This window comes from Carcharhinus amblyrhynchos, chromosome 5 (genome assembly GCF_965287045.1).
Source record: "Carcharhinus amblyrhynchos chromosome 5, sCarAmb.v2.hapA, whole genome shotgun sequence".
NCBI lineage: Eukaryota > Metazoa > Chordata > Chondrichthyes > Carcharhiniformes > Carcharhinidae > Carcharhinus > Carcharhinus amblyrhynchos.
The window spans coordinates 92,079,889-92,091,940 of NC_137328.1; the positions used below are offsets into that span (position 1 = coordinate 92,079,889).

At 41.4% G+C, this 12,052-nt stretch overlaps 1 protein-coding gene across 3 annotated transcripts in view; it reads right to left on the reverse strand.

Moving 5' to 3' along the window:
- LOC145343180 (uncharacterized) overlaps positions 1-12,052 on the reverse strand; it is a 195,150-nt gene that overhangs the window by 155,405 nt on the left and 27,693 nt on the right. For all 3 annotated transcript variants that reach the window (XM_080189181.1, XM_080189180.1, XM_080189178.1), the window contains exons 5-6: positions 9,788-9,962; positions 7,112-7,239 (exon numbers count right to left, since the gene is read on the reverse strand). In XM_080189181.1, the coding sequence (XP_080045307.1) occupies positions 7,112-7,239; positions 9,788-9,962 (303 nt within the window). The remainder of the gene's footprint in view (positions 1-7,111; positions 7,240-9,787; positions 9,963-12,052) is intronic.

A 12,052-nucleotide genomic window follows, 5' to 3' on the forward strand; every position in this document is an offset into this window, starting at 1 on the left:
TCTACAGATCACATGTGGGACCTCCTTGTCTGCAAATCTCGAAATGACACCTTGCCTTGTGTTGTGCCATCAGGGAACATATTTACCACTCCCGTTATCTCATCAGCATTCAAGAACTACATCCAAAAAAATCTCATTTGGCACTTAGGCAGCATGGTGGCACAGTGGTTAGCACTGCTGCCTCACAGCACCAGGGGCCTGGGTTCAATTCTGGCCTTTCTGTGTGGAGTTTGCACATTCTCCCTGTGTCTGTGCGGGTTTTCTCCGGTTTCCTCCCATATTCCAAAGATATGTCAGTTAGGTTGGTTGGCCATGCTAAATTGCCCCTTAGTGTCAGGAGCATTAGCAGGGTAAATATGTGGGGTTACAGGATTAAGGCCTAAATGGGATGGCTGTCAATGCAGACTTGATAGACCAACTGGTCTCCTCCTGCACTGTAGGGATTCTATGATTCATTCATTGTTTTTAATACTACTTCAGAACATTGGGGCAGACTTTCAATCCCTTCATCTAGTTCACAGCATCACTTGGATGTAGTGCAGAGAAGGAATCAGATAAGCAGGAGTTTATGCGATGTGCAACCCTTCCGGCCTAATCTTTCTCTATATGTTGAGCCCAAGGGATCCAATATGCCTAGGCCAGGAAGAGGAAAGTCTGCCCAAAGTAAAAGCAAAATACTGCGAACACTAGAATCTAAAACAAAAACAGAAAATACTAGAAAATCTCAGCAGGTCTGACAGCATCTGAGGAGAGATAACAGAGCTAACATTTTGAGTCTGGATGACCCAACATCTGTTTAAAGTATTCATTCATATCAACTTTGTTTTGTTCTTTCCTATCTGTCCACCATTATAGCCCTCTCAAGATGAAGCGTCAATGACTTTCCAAAACTATCACTTCTGCCTGTAGTCGCTTGGCGGGAATGTGTTTAAAGAGAAGCTCTGAATATTTGGTGATTAGTAAAGAGATAAGAGATTTCCTCCTCAGGCTTTATCAGAACATTCTGAGGGACAAGAGCCAAAACATTAGCCTGTCTTTCTCAATACAACTATTGACCATGTATCTAGCATTTGTTGTTTTTGGTTTAGATTTTAAACATTTGCAGAGTCTTTTTGTACACATTGGGGAAATGTTTTTCGTGTTCAAGTCCCTCTTCTCTTGCCCCCAGAGGTAAAGTGTTTTACCTCCAAATGGTTCTCCAAGAAACAAACAGGCTGCAAACTGAATAAAGGAATGCAGATTTTCAACTCAGCACATTAGTTTTGATTGAAATAAAACAAATCCGGCATTTCTATAGTGGGCTGCTGAACTGGAAGGCCAGTTTTATGCCTGGAAGATAAGTTAAAAGACAACCCCAGTTAGTGACTCAAGTAGATGACCATTAGTCCTTGACAAGCCTGGAACTCACATACACTTCCCCCTTGCCATAACACGATAACTGTGCTGGGTTGTTATTTTACTCAACTCATAGCATCATAGACCTCAAAGCACGGCACAAATCCTGTAAAAGGAAACCTCCGTTGGAATAACATTTGATTTATTGGAGAGGAGTCAGGTCTACTTGTAACTAGATCTCAAGGAGGCAGAATACAACAAAGAGACTCAAATAATAAAACTTAAAACAAATGCATAAAGTAACCTGCTGTGATAGAGACAAATCTCAAACTTTGAAGCCACAACTAATTAATGATAACAATCTTGTTATTCCAATCATCAAAGGAGTCAAATATTTCAAGGAAATCTGTCATCCAATTCAGACAGAAAATATATCCGTTCAAATAAGGTCCCAGCTGCATGACCTCATTATTTTCACCAATAGTACCAATTACTACTGAACCATGCATCTCATTTATTAGAAGTGATAACCATCATTTTCAACTTTAAGAAACTCAACTTTAATCCTTAGCACCTATAGGGAAAATGTAATCCTTCCATTTTTTTTTGTAATTTACCCCCTTCCTCGGGATTCTGGTTCATAGCACAAGTCCCGCAGCTACCTTAGGTACGTCTATGAAGTGACATATTCTTTACAAATGAGGTTGGGCAGTGATGGCTGGACGTTCAATTCATAAGGTGCTCACAGGCGAGTCCAATCTTGCTCTCTTTCCTATTGTGCTTACACTTTGTGGCAAGTCTCGCTGCATAGCAATCAGGAACTAAAAACCACGGCTGGATTTTTTTTCACTGGTAGCTTTAGCTCAACTGTTAAACTGGGGTGAGAACAGCACAGGGTAGGAATTGAATTGAAAACCTTCTAAAGCCCAACAAGGACTTTAGTGTGTCAGTGACCAGTTGAAGTATGCTGCTGCTATTCTCTCACAGGCCCTAGCAGAACGTATTAACCCCACAGATGAATGTTCGTTAATTGAATTTTTTTTTAAACATTTATCATAAATCCATTGGAAAACCCACTGATTGGAACCAAAATAAAAACTTTACTCTTTGATATGGATTTCTCGCTGTTGAAGCCTATGTTCAGTTGAGCAGCACTGTCAGTAATTCAAAGTGCTTTATAACAAACAGTTGACCTTATTCTTTCCTTGTTCACATGCTGTTATCAGCAGGAGGACTAATGGTTTTGCAAGTTATTTAATGAACCTTTCCTTAATTTGTGTGCGACGGATTCATTAAAATTTGAGTTTGACTTGGCAAAGCCAGAGTTTCACCTTTGAAGAAATGGCATTGAAGTTGGTAAAGTGTTGCAAAGTCAATTCAAAGGTAAGCACAAAGAGTGAAATCTTAAAGCTCACTGGTGAACAAATAAATATTTCAGTGTATACAGCCGGTATCTAATGATGGGTTTACCCATACCAAAATTAAGTAGCATCTTATCCTTGCTTTGATCGCTAAAGTTTAAGACAACGAATGTGAAATTTAATCGGGCTCTCTCACATCTGCTGAAGCTTCTCTGGACTTTACCTCTGCCTCACTAAGCTAACATAGTGAATGAAAACAGAAACCATGACAATGTTTTAACTTGCTGCCAACAAAGGGCAGCTGTATGTTGACTCTGGCTGAGAGAGATCCTTTTCCTTATCTAAAGATGTAAATTTGTATTCCCCTACAATCATCAGCAAATGAGTAAAGAATCTCAAGTATTTTCTTACTGTGTACATATTGCACCACTTTACGTGGGCATTGGCAGGAAGAATGTCTGGCTTTCTCCACCAATGTGTCAGTGAGCTTATCCAGTGAGTTATTGAGCATATACAGAATTAGAAGCTGACAGGTTTGGTCTACCCAGCATGATGTGTCAAGTTTATTGATCTCCACTGGAGGAATATATGGATGCTACAATTTGTCATGGGCCCCCTGGGTTAGAGAGGTGAAGATTAGCAAGATTTTTATCACTGATTGCTGTTAAGCGGCCCTTGCTAAAAGCATGTGAGGCAACACAAGACAAGGGTAGCATCTTGGTTAGCACTACTGCCTCACAGTGCCAAGAACCCGGGTTCAATTCCAGCCTCAGGTGACTGTGCGGAGTTTGCAAGTTCTCCCCGTATCTGCGTGGGTTTCCTCTGGGTGCTCTGATTTCTTCCCATACTCCAAAGATGTGGGGATTAGGTGGATAGACCATGCTAAATTGTGCCTTAGCATCCCAAGATGTATAGGTTAGGGAGATTGGTGGGGTAAATATGCAGGATTACATGGATAGGGAGGGAAGTGGGCTGGGGCAAGATGCTCTTTCAAAGAATCAGTGCAGACTCGACGGGCCAAATGGTCTCCCTCTGCTCTGTAGGGATTCCATAACTTTTCAATGACCATGTTGTCAAACATCTTGCCAAGATTCATGTTAAGACTGACATGTGACTAGTTTGCCTGAAGTATTGCAGAGTCTATGACACCTGTGAGATCAGGAATCAGCCAGTGATCTTTCTGACATTTTGTTACAGTTGAATGAAACATCAGCATTAAAGGGAAATCTTTTAGTGAAATGTTATCCTTTTGAAGCGGTAAATTTGAATCAGAAAGCTCTTTTGGCATTCTGGGCTCCAAACTTTCTAATTAATATAGCTGACCAACAATTAGCAAAAAGCAGTAAAAAGTTTGTTTATTTATTTGTCACAAATAAGGCTTACATTAACACTGCAATGAAGTACAATGAAATTCCCCTAGTTGCCACACTCCGGCACCTGTTTGGGTCAATGCACCTAACCGGCACATCTTTCAGTCTGTGGGAGGAGCGCCCGGAGGAAACCCACACAAACACAGGGAGAATGTGCAGACTGCACACAGACAGTAACCCAAGCCAGGAATTGAACCCGGGTCCCTGGTTCTGTGAGGCAGCAGTGCTAACCACTGTGCCACCATGCCACCCCAATGTTTATTTTATTTTGGTTAAGTGTCAACTTCCGTGAAATTTTGCTTCAAGAAGATGAAGGATCTGGAAAATAATCATTTTTTTTCACATTCTGGTTCTTGTTTATATTTATGGCTAAAATAAAGACCCTAATAATTGTTCAGCTTCAGAGAACTGAAGATTTAACTCCAAAGAAAAAAGGCCTAAAGTTGCCTTTTCAAAACAGCATCACGAAAGGTCCAAGTGATATGAAGCCCCTCATTCCGTGTAAAACAGAGATTTTTACAGTAACTTCATTGCAGTAAGACTACTTGTGACTAATAAGTAAACTTTAATTTTAACTTTTAAATCACAGCTAACATGAAGTATTTACAAGGTTCAAAATATAGCGGGCAGAATCTTCCAAACAAAGACAAAGCGTCAGGATCTGACTGAAAACCAGCATGAAATAGGCCAGTTTTCTCTCCAGATCTTCTGACACTTTGTCAAAAAAAGGAGGGCATGTTTCAAACATCATGTTGAGGGGCGGAGTCTAAACAAACCAACAAATCCTGGCTTCACAGAGAAGGCTGTCCTGATCATGGATGCCACAAAGATTGGATGGGTGGTTAATAGCGAGACAGAGTATTTTGGACAACAATAAGATAATAGATGGATATGGGCAGATACTTGGCAAATACTTGGAATTTAACCCTGAAAAGTGTGAGGTGATACACTCTGGAAGAAGTAATTTGACGAGAAAGTATTCAATGAATGGTGGGACACTTGGAAGTTCCGTAGAACAAAGAGACCTTGGTGTGTTTGTCCACAGATCTCCGAAAGCAAAAGGGCACGTAAGTAGAATGGTGAAAAAGGCATATGGGACATTTGCCTTTATCAAATTAGGCATCGATTACAAAAGCAGGGAAGTCAATATAGAACTTTGGCGAGGCCACAGCTAGAGTACTGCATGAAGTTCTGGTCACCATATTACCAGAAGTGGGATTGCACTAGAGAGGGTGCAGAGGAGATTCACCAGGATGCTGCCTGGGGTGAAACATTTAAGTTATGAAGAGAGGCTGTTTAGGCTTGGGTTGTTTTCATTAGAGCAGAGAAGACTGAAGAGCGACCTGATCAAGGTGTACAGGTTTATGAGAAACATGGACAAAGCAGATAAAGAGCAGCTGATGATGGGTCAGTCACAAGGCAACATCGTTCAAGGTGAGGGGCAGGAGTTTTGGGGGGAGAGGCGATGTGAAAAAAAACCTTTTTACCCAAAAGGTGGTGACAGTCTGGAGTATGCTGCCAGAGAGGGTGGAAGAGGCGGGCTGCCATGCATCCTTTAAAATGTATCTGGATGAGCACTTGGCACATCATAACATTCAGGGCTATGGGCCAAATGCTGGCAGATGGAATAAGGTGGGAGTTCAGGCATTTCTAATGTGTCGGTGCGGACTCGATGGGCTGAAAGTTCTCTTCTGCACTGTATGATGCTGTGATTCTATGATCAGAGGAAAAAATACTCCCACTCCCCCATGATCTGAGCCTCTCTTTGTCTCTCTCTCCCATCCCCCCAACAATGACAACTCCCCCTTTCCCTGAACATCGGCAGTGAGATTTGCGATTTCCAGGTTTCGCCAGATCTTGAGCCCTCACCACAATTCCCTCACACGGAGAGCACGGGCTCAAGATCACCCCCATTGTGTTCCCTTGTCATCCTCACAGTTTTCCAGTAAAACTTTTTTATTTTTCAAAAATTACTATATCCATCATCAGTTGCACTGAATGGAGTTCATCATTATGATTGTAAGATAAAGCCACAGCCTAGACTGGGGGCTTCAATTTATTTTCAGCTTAATGTAAATTGTGTGTTCGATTCCAAATGAGAAGTGGTACACATGATTCTGTAATTCAGCACTTTGGGAAGAATGAGTGCCCAAAATCAATAGCAAGCAATTGATACTCTAGCTTGATCAATAACCACATCAGAAGGAATCTTAATGAATGGCTCAATTTATATAACAGAAAACCCTGATTATCCATACTAAGTACTTCATTGTTCCCATTTACTTTAATTAGCAGTCATCCACCTAAACTATATCAGAGTACTGCTTCACTGATCTCATTCCAAGGAGCTTCATAAAATCAAACCAGAAAGGAAAGCACCAGGATCAATAGAGAATGGGGTGAGAATGAGAGAGAAATGGAGCAGAAGAGAGATATTGAGTAAAAACAAAACCACAGGCTCTTTAACATTACAGCAGCTGACACGCATTCGCCCACCATTGTCTCCATAGACCATGGCTCTACAAACTTTCCATCAAGGTAAGTATGCCTGTTTCGAGAAGAGAAATGTAAGAAATCACTCTCCTATATTTTTAGGTACCAGTACATTGACACACTCACTAGCGAAACAAGCAAACCAATTAATGTTGCCTGAACTGAACAAGCTGTTTGGGACAGGTGCCAACAGCTCACCCACATTATTCAACAGATGTCTGAGCCTTGGATCGTTAAGTATTGCATTAATACAGGGGAGTATTACCAGGGAGATAAAACTCTCCTGTTTTAATGCTACACTCAGGGATTCAACTGAACAATTAACTTAAGGCCATGTCTGACTGTCAAGACAGAACAAAAGTTCCCATGCATATCTTCAAAACCCACAGGACACCAACACTCCGAAAGTAATTCATAGGGCCCAGGTGAATTTCTATCCCATTGACAGCACGGAACCTTCCCATACTTTTATGAAGTGTTTTGTTAAATATGTCAACAGGAAGGCAATGTTATTGAGCAAAAGATTGATCAACTATCGCAAGTGCTTCTTACCATTCGTATCTCCCACATAGCAGTAAACATCATAGGTCTCTCCGATGTCTCGTATTCCATATGTTCGGACACCTGGTTGCCCCCTTTTATCTCCATAGCAGCCAGGTCTTGGTTTAGTGATTGGGTATCTAAGAGACAAAAAAAAGAAATCACTGCACGATTGCATTATGGATTAGTCAGTGAACAGCTAATTAACAGTCTTAATCAATAGAAAACAAAAGGGTATCACACTTTTTTTCCTTTCGTTCTCTGAATGTGTATGATACTGAAAAATCTACATTATCCACAAGGTTAGTTACCCTGAGACGGTTGTAGAAGGCTTTAACGAATAACAATTGCTTTAGCGAGCATTAGAAATTCGCCATACAATTTGGGACATCAGGTGTGAGATTCTCTTCCCTGAAAGATGAAACAGTTGGCCTTTTATAACAATACAGCAACTTCTACAGTAATTATTTTGGCACTAGCCTATTAATTGATTGATCAAGTCAAACTTTGCAGGTTGCAGTGATTGAGATCTAGTATTGAGGGGTGGAATTTTTCTGGGGCCACGGAGGTGCGGTTGGAGATGGGCCCAGAATTAAATACTTAAGATAGACTTCGCTTTCGCATTCCCTTCCAAGCAATCTTATTAGAAGCAGGGTCAATGCATTGGCAGTTAGCCAATGAGGCCACTATAGAAACCATTTAGGGAGACAATACTACTGCTAGCATCAAGGCACCCCAGCTCTGTGAAGTCAAAGTCTAGCCAGAAGAAACCTCTCAATGGCAGCAATGTGAGGAGAGGCGTGGTGGCATTGCGCTTCATCTATAATTCCCCCTGCCAGGCACATTGCCTGGGCGGTTCCAGGGGCAGTGCCAGGGTTATTTCCAGCATGGTGTTATCATTAAATGTCAATGAGCAATTGTTGTATTCTCTCTTGTTCGAGGTGGTCATTGTCTGGAACTTGTGTGGCACAAATATGGCTTGCTACATGTCAGCCCAAGCCTGGATACTGTTAGGGAGCATTCCTTCAATATTATGACTAAAGTTTGTACATCAAACAACAGCATCAACAATAAATGGCTTCATCAATCATCACATGGCTGTTTCTGGGGCATTGTTAAGTGCTAAATGTCAATTCTTTTATCAATGTAACAAGTGGCTGCACTTTGAGATATTAGATTGGATATAAAGCATTGAGATGAAATAAGATATTAATTCATTTTTGCCACTTTGGGTTTGCAGTACCTGCATGAATGTTCCAGTGACTGCAGTGAGCCACCTTTAGGTGGGAAATGTGAGCTGCTACTGAGTTAATTGATACCAATTCTCATTGGTTAAATATTCACAGCCAACTTCTTTTGTCTAATTATCAAAACATCAATCCCCCATAAAGTTAGGACCATCAAAGCTAAATGAAGATGTTTGGGTTGAAACGGAGAACCACAATTCCACCATTACACTGTGCGCATATCATAAAAAAAGTCTTTCTGTCCTCAGCCTACATCTGGTGAGAAAATAAATGACCTTCCAGCAGTGCTCTTCCAAAAGCATATTTTATTAGAGCACTAATTTTAAAACTCCTTGAGGCACATTCTAATCCCAAAGCAGACGGTTGCATATGAGTATTGGCAGAATCATCAAAGCAGTAGCTAACATTGCTTTTCATGTACATCTCTTAATGGAGAAATAACTGGTTGATTTGACGTGTTAGCGACAATCCATCATTTTAACAGCTATAAGTGGAATGGGGGACAGTGAAAGTTTATGCACCAATTTAAAGGCAACTGATATAGCTCCAGCTCAAAACCTACAAGCAGATAGTACAGCTCTCTTCATCAGGGTTCCAGTGGCACAGGGCAGTGAGTGTTCTCAACGCGCTGAAAAATTACCTTTAGCATAGGAAAATGTCCAAAGGCACTTCACAGAATCACAAAATAGTTACTGCCAAGAAGGCCACTCAGCTCATTGTGTCCAATGCTAGCTCTCTGGAAGAGCAACTCAGCTGGTTCCACTCCCCAACCTTTCCTGTAATCCAGAAAAATCATTTTCTCTGTTTATTCAACTCCTTTTAGAATGGAATCTGCTTCCACTGCACTCCTGGGAAGTGTGTTCCAGTTCTTAGCCTCGCACTGTGTAAAATTGTTTCTCCTCATGTCACCAGTGATCCTTTTGTCATTTCCCTTAAATCTGTGTTTTCTGGTTCATCACCCTTCATTCCATGAAGACAGTTTCTTTCTATCTACTCTGTCTAAGCTCCTCATAATTTTGAACACATCTATCTCTCTACAGTGAGCATCTCCAGCATTTCCAATATATTCCCGGAATCTGTCTCGTAAAACTTCGCTGCACAATCTCTAAACTCTTCTCCTCCTTCCTGGAGTGTGATGTCCAAAATTGAGGCTGAACCCATTCTATAGGAACTCATCATGATTTTCTTGCTTTTATATTCTATGCCTCTATTTATAAAGTTTAACACCTGATGTGTCTTTCTGAGCACTTTTCCAACCTTCCCCATTACCTTCAATGACTCTGGCACATTTACCCCAGATTTCTGTTCCTCTACCCTCCTGCAAATTGTACCCTTTATTTAATTCTGCACATCCTTGTTCTTTCTACCACTTCTTTCCATATTGTTACACTGCTGCTTTTTTAAATTTCACAGCAAAACACTGGTGCAGTCAATCGCTTACCTGACACTTCGATCAGAAAGCCAACCAGCATCGCACTGATCAAACCCATCTTCATACGAGGCCTGGATCTGTTCGGGGGTGGCAATCGTGGCACTGTTTTCCTCACATGCTTGTTTAGCCATCTCAAAGTTCAGTGAATACCTGCTGGCTGCTGCCCGATAATGGAATATAACACCTGCAGGTGGAATGGCACTTCTCAGTAAATGCACCAAAAGGCATGGCTTCCCTTCTCTTGAAGGCAATGGTTCAAGCAGTGTTGCCTGCAATTCTGTAACCTCTTGATAATTGTCACAGAGAGCCAAGGCAGTGAGGAACAAACTTTCCATCTGCTTTAGAGGAAACATTATGTTCTTGGATGCAAATCAGTGGAGACCAGTTATGCTTGATGTCCACAAGGATTGCATTACATATCCCTGTGTCCCATCTATGTAGCAGAAGTGATATTAGTATTAGATATCACTGGCATTTGGAAACTGGGCAGTAGAAGGCACGATGGAAGTGAATTTAAAGGCTTCCACATGTTGAAAGATTTATAATATGCCACGATCAGCTCCCAGCCACCATTACTTCAAATCCAGCAGGACTGTCATCCATTTGGCTGGTGCTTTTGGACAAATTAGAAACATCCTTAATGACTTACAGTTGAGAAAGCTTATTGGTCATAATTCAAAATCAAATGGGCCAATGGCTCAGCTGGTAATGCCCTGCCGAGTAGGGAACTGAAGCTACAGAGAATCAGACATGTATTCAATTCCTAGTGGGTGCTGAGTCAGCTGAATTTGGCCTTCTGCTGCAGTACGAGGTCAATAATTAGCCTCAACACACTTGGACCAACAAGAAGAAATTTCAGCTCATCAACCTATGACTCTTGCTATAGCGTGCAGGCTTGAGAAAACGGATTGACTTTATCGGTGCTGCTTACCTGTGCTCACCCTCACTGTCTTAAATTTGAAAGTAATTTTGGTGGGGAAGGGAACTGGTTGTAAAGATGAAACTGAATCTGCGTGTCAGTGCTTACAGAAACAAGAAGGGAGAAGGGACTGAGGGTGAGGAACGTATAGAACATTTGAGATGTTTGATATCTATCCAAAAATGTAAAAAACATTTCCAAAACTTTAGAAAAAGACAATAGTTGATAAATAATTATGATAACGTGCAAAATGAGCATCAAAAATAACTACTTTTTTTTTGGTCTGTATAGGTTGTTTCAACCACAATTGGACAGCCTTAAAAACTGCCTAACATTTGTAGTCACAATGTACATCTCAGTCTATTGCTTAGATGCGATTGAATCCCTATAACACTACATTCCTTTTGAGAAAGAATGTTTTCTTAGCACATCTAGAGACAGCTTCAAATAAATGGGGGCAGGTTTATGTTCATGGTTTGCCAATCCTTCGAATCAATGTCGCCCAATTCTGATGTGCATTCATCAGTTCTATTCGCTGGTCGTTGAGGGTTTCGGAAGGCGATGCCTGAGAGGGCAGCACGGTAGCACAGTGGTTAGCGCTGCTGCCTTGCAGCGCCAGGGACCTATGTTCAATTCCAGCCACGGGTCACTGTCTGTGTGGAGTTTGCACATTCTCCCCATGTCTGCATGGGTTTCCTTTTGGTGCTTCAGTTTCCACCCACAGTCCAAAGATGTGCGGGTTAGGTGGATTGGCCTTAAGTTGACGTTAGTGTCAGGGAATTAGCAGGGTAAAAATATGGGGTTATGGCAATAGGCCTGGGTGCGATTGTAGTCAGTGCAGATTCGATGGGCCAACTGGTCTCCTTCTGTACGGTAGGGATTCTATGATGTCTGTAACCTGTACCTAGCCCACTTTTCTACTTGAACAGGGACAAGCATAGCAGGGTTTTACTCTGCAGCAATGGCAATTCTCTCAAAGTGAACGTGCAAAATGAGCTGGGGGCTTGTTATGCCAGATCCCTCCAAAAATTATTTTCCATCAAAAGTGACAGCAAGACGATAAAAACATCCATTTACTTTTTCACTATTTATCATTATTGTCGTCTAGTAACACTTGAAGATTATAACCATCATGGAACACATTGACCAGTGTTAAGCAAAGCAGAAGGCTTGATAAATTTAAATGCCCATAACAGGGAGGAAAATTAATGCGGGCCATTTACACTCATTTACTGCAGTGGATTTTAGTTGTTGCTGCAAGTTATCTGCTCTTTGTTCCTCTGACACCACAATAGCTATTACACTCCCTCCCTTCCTGTGCCTCACCATTTCTTGCTGTGCTTTCAACTACCTTG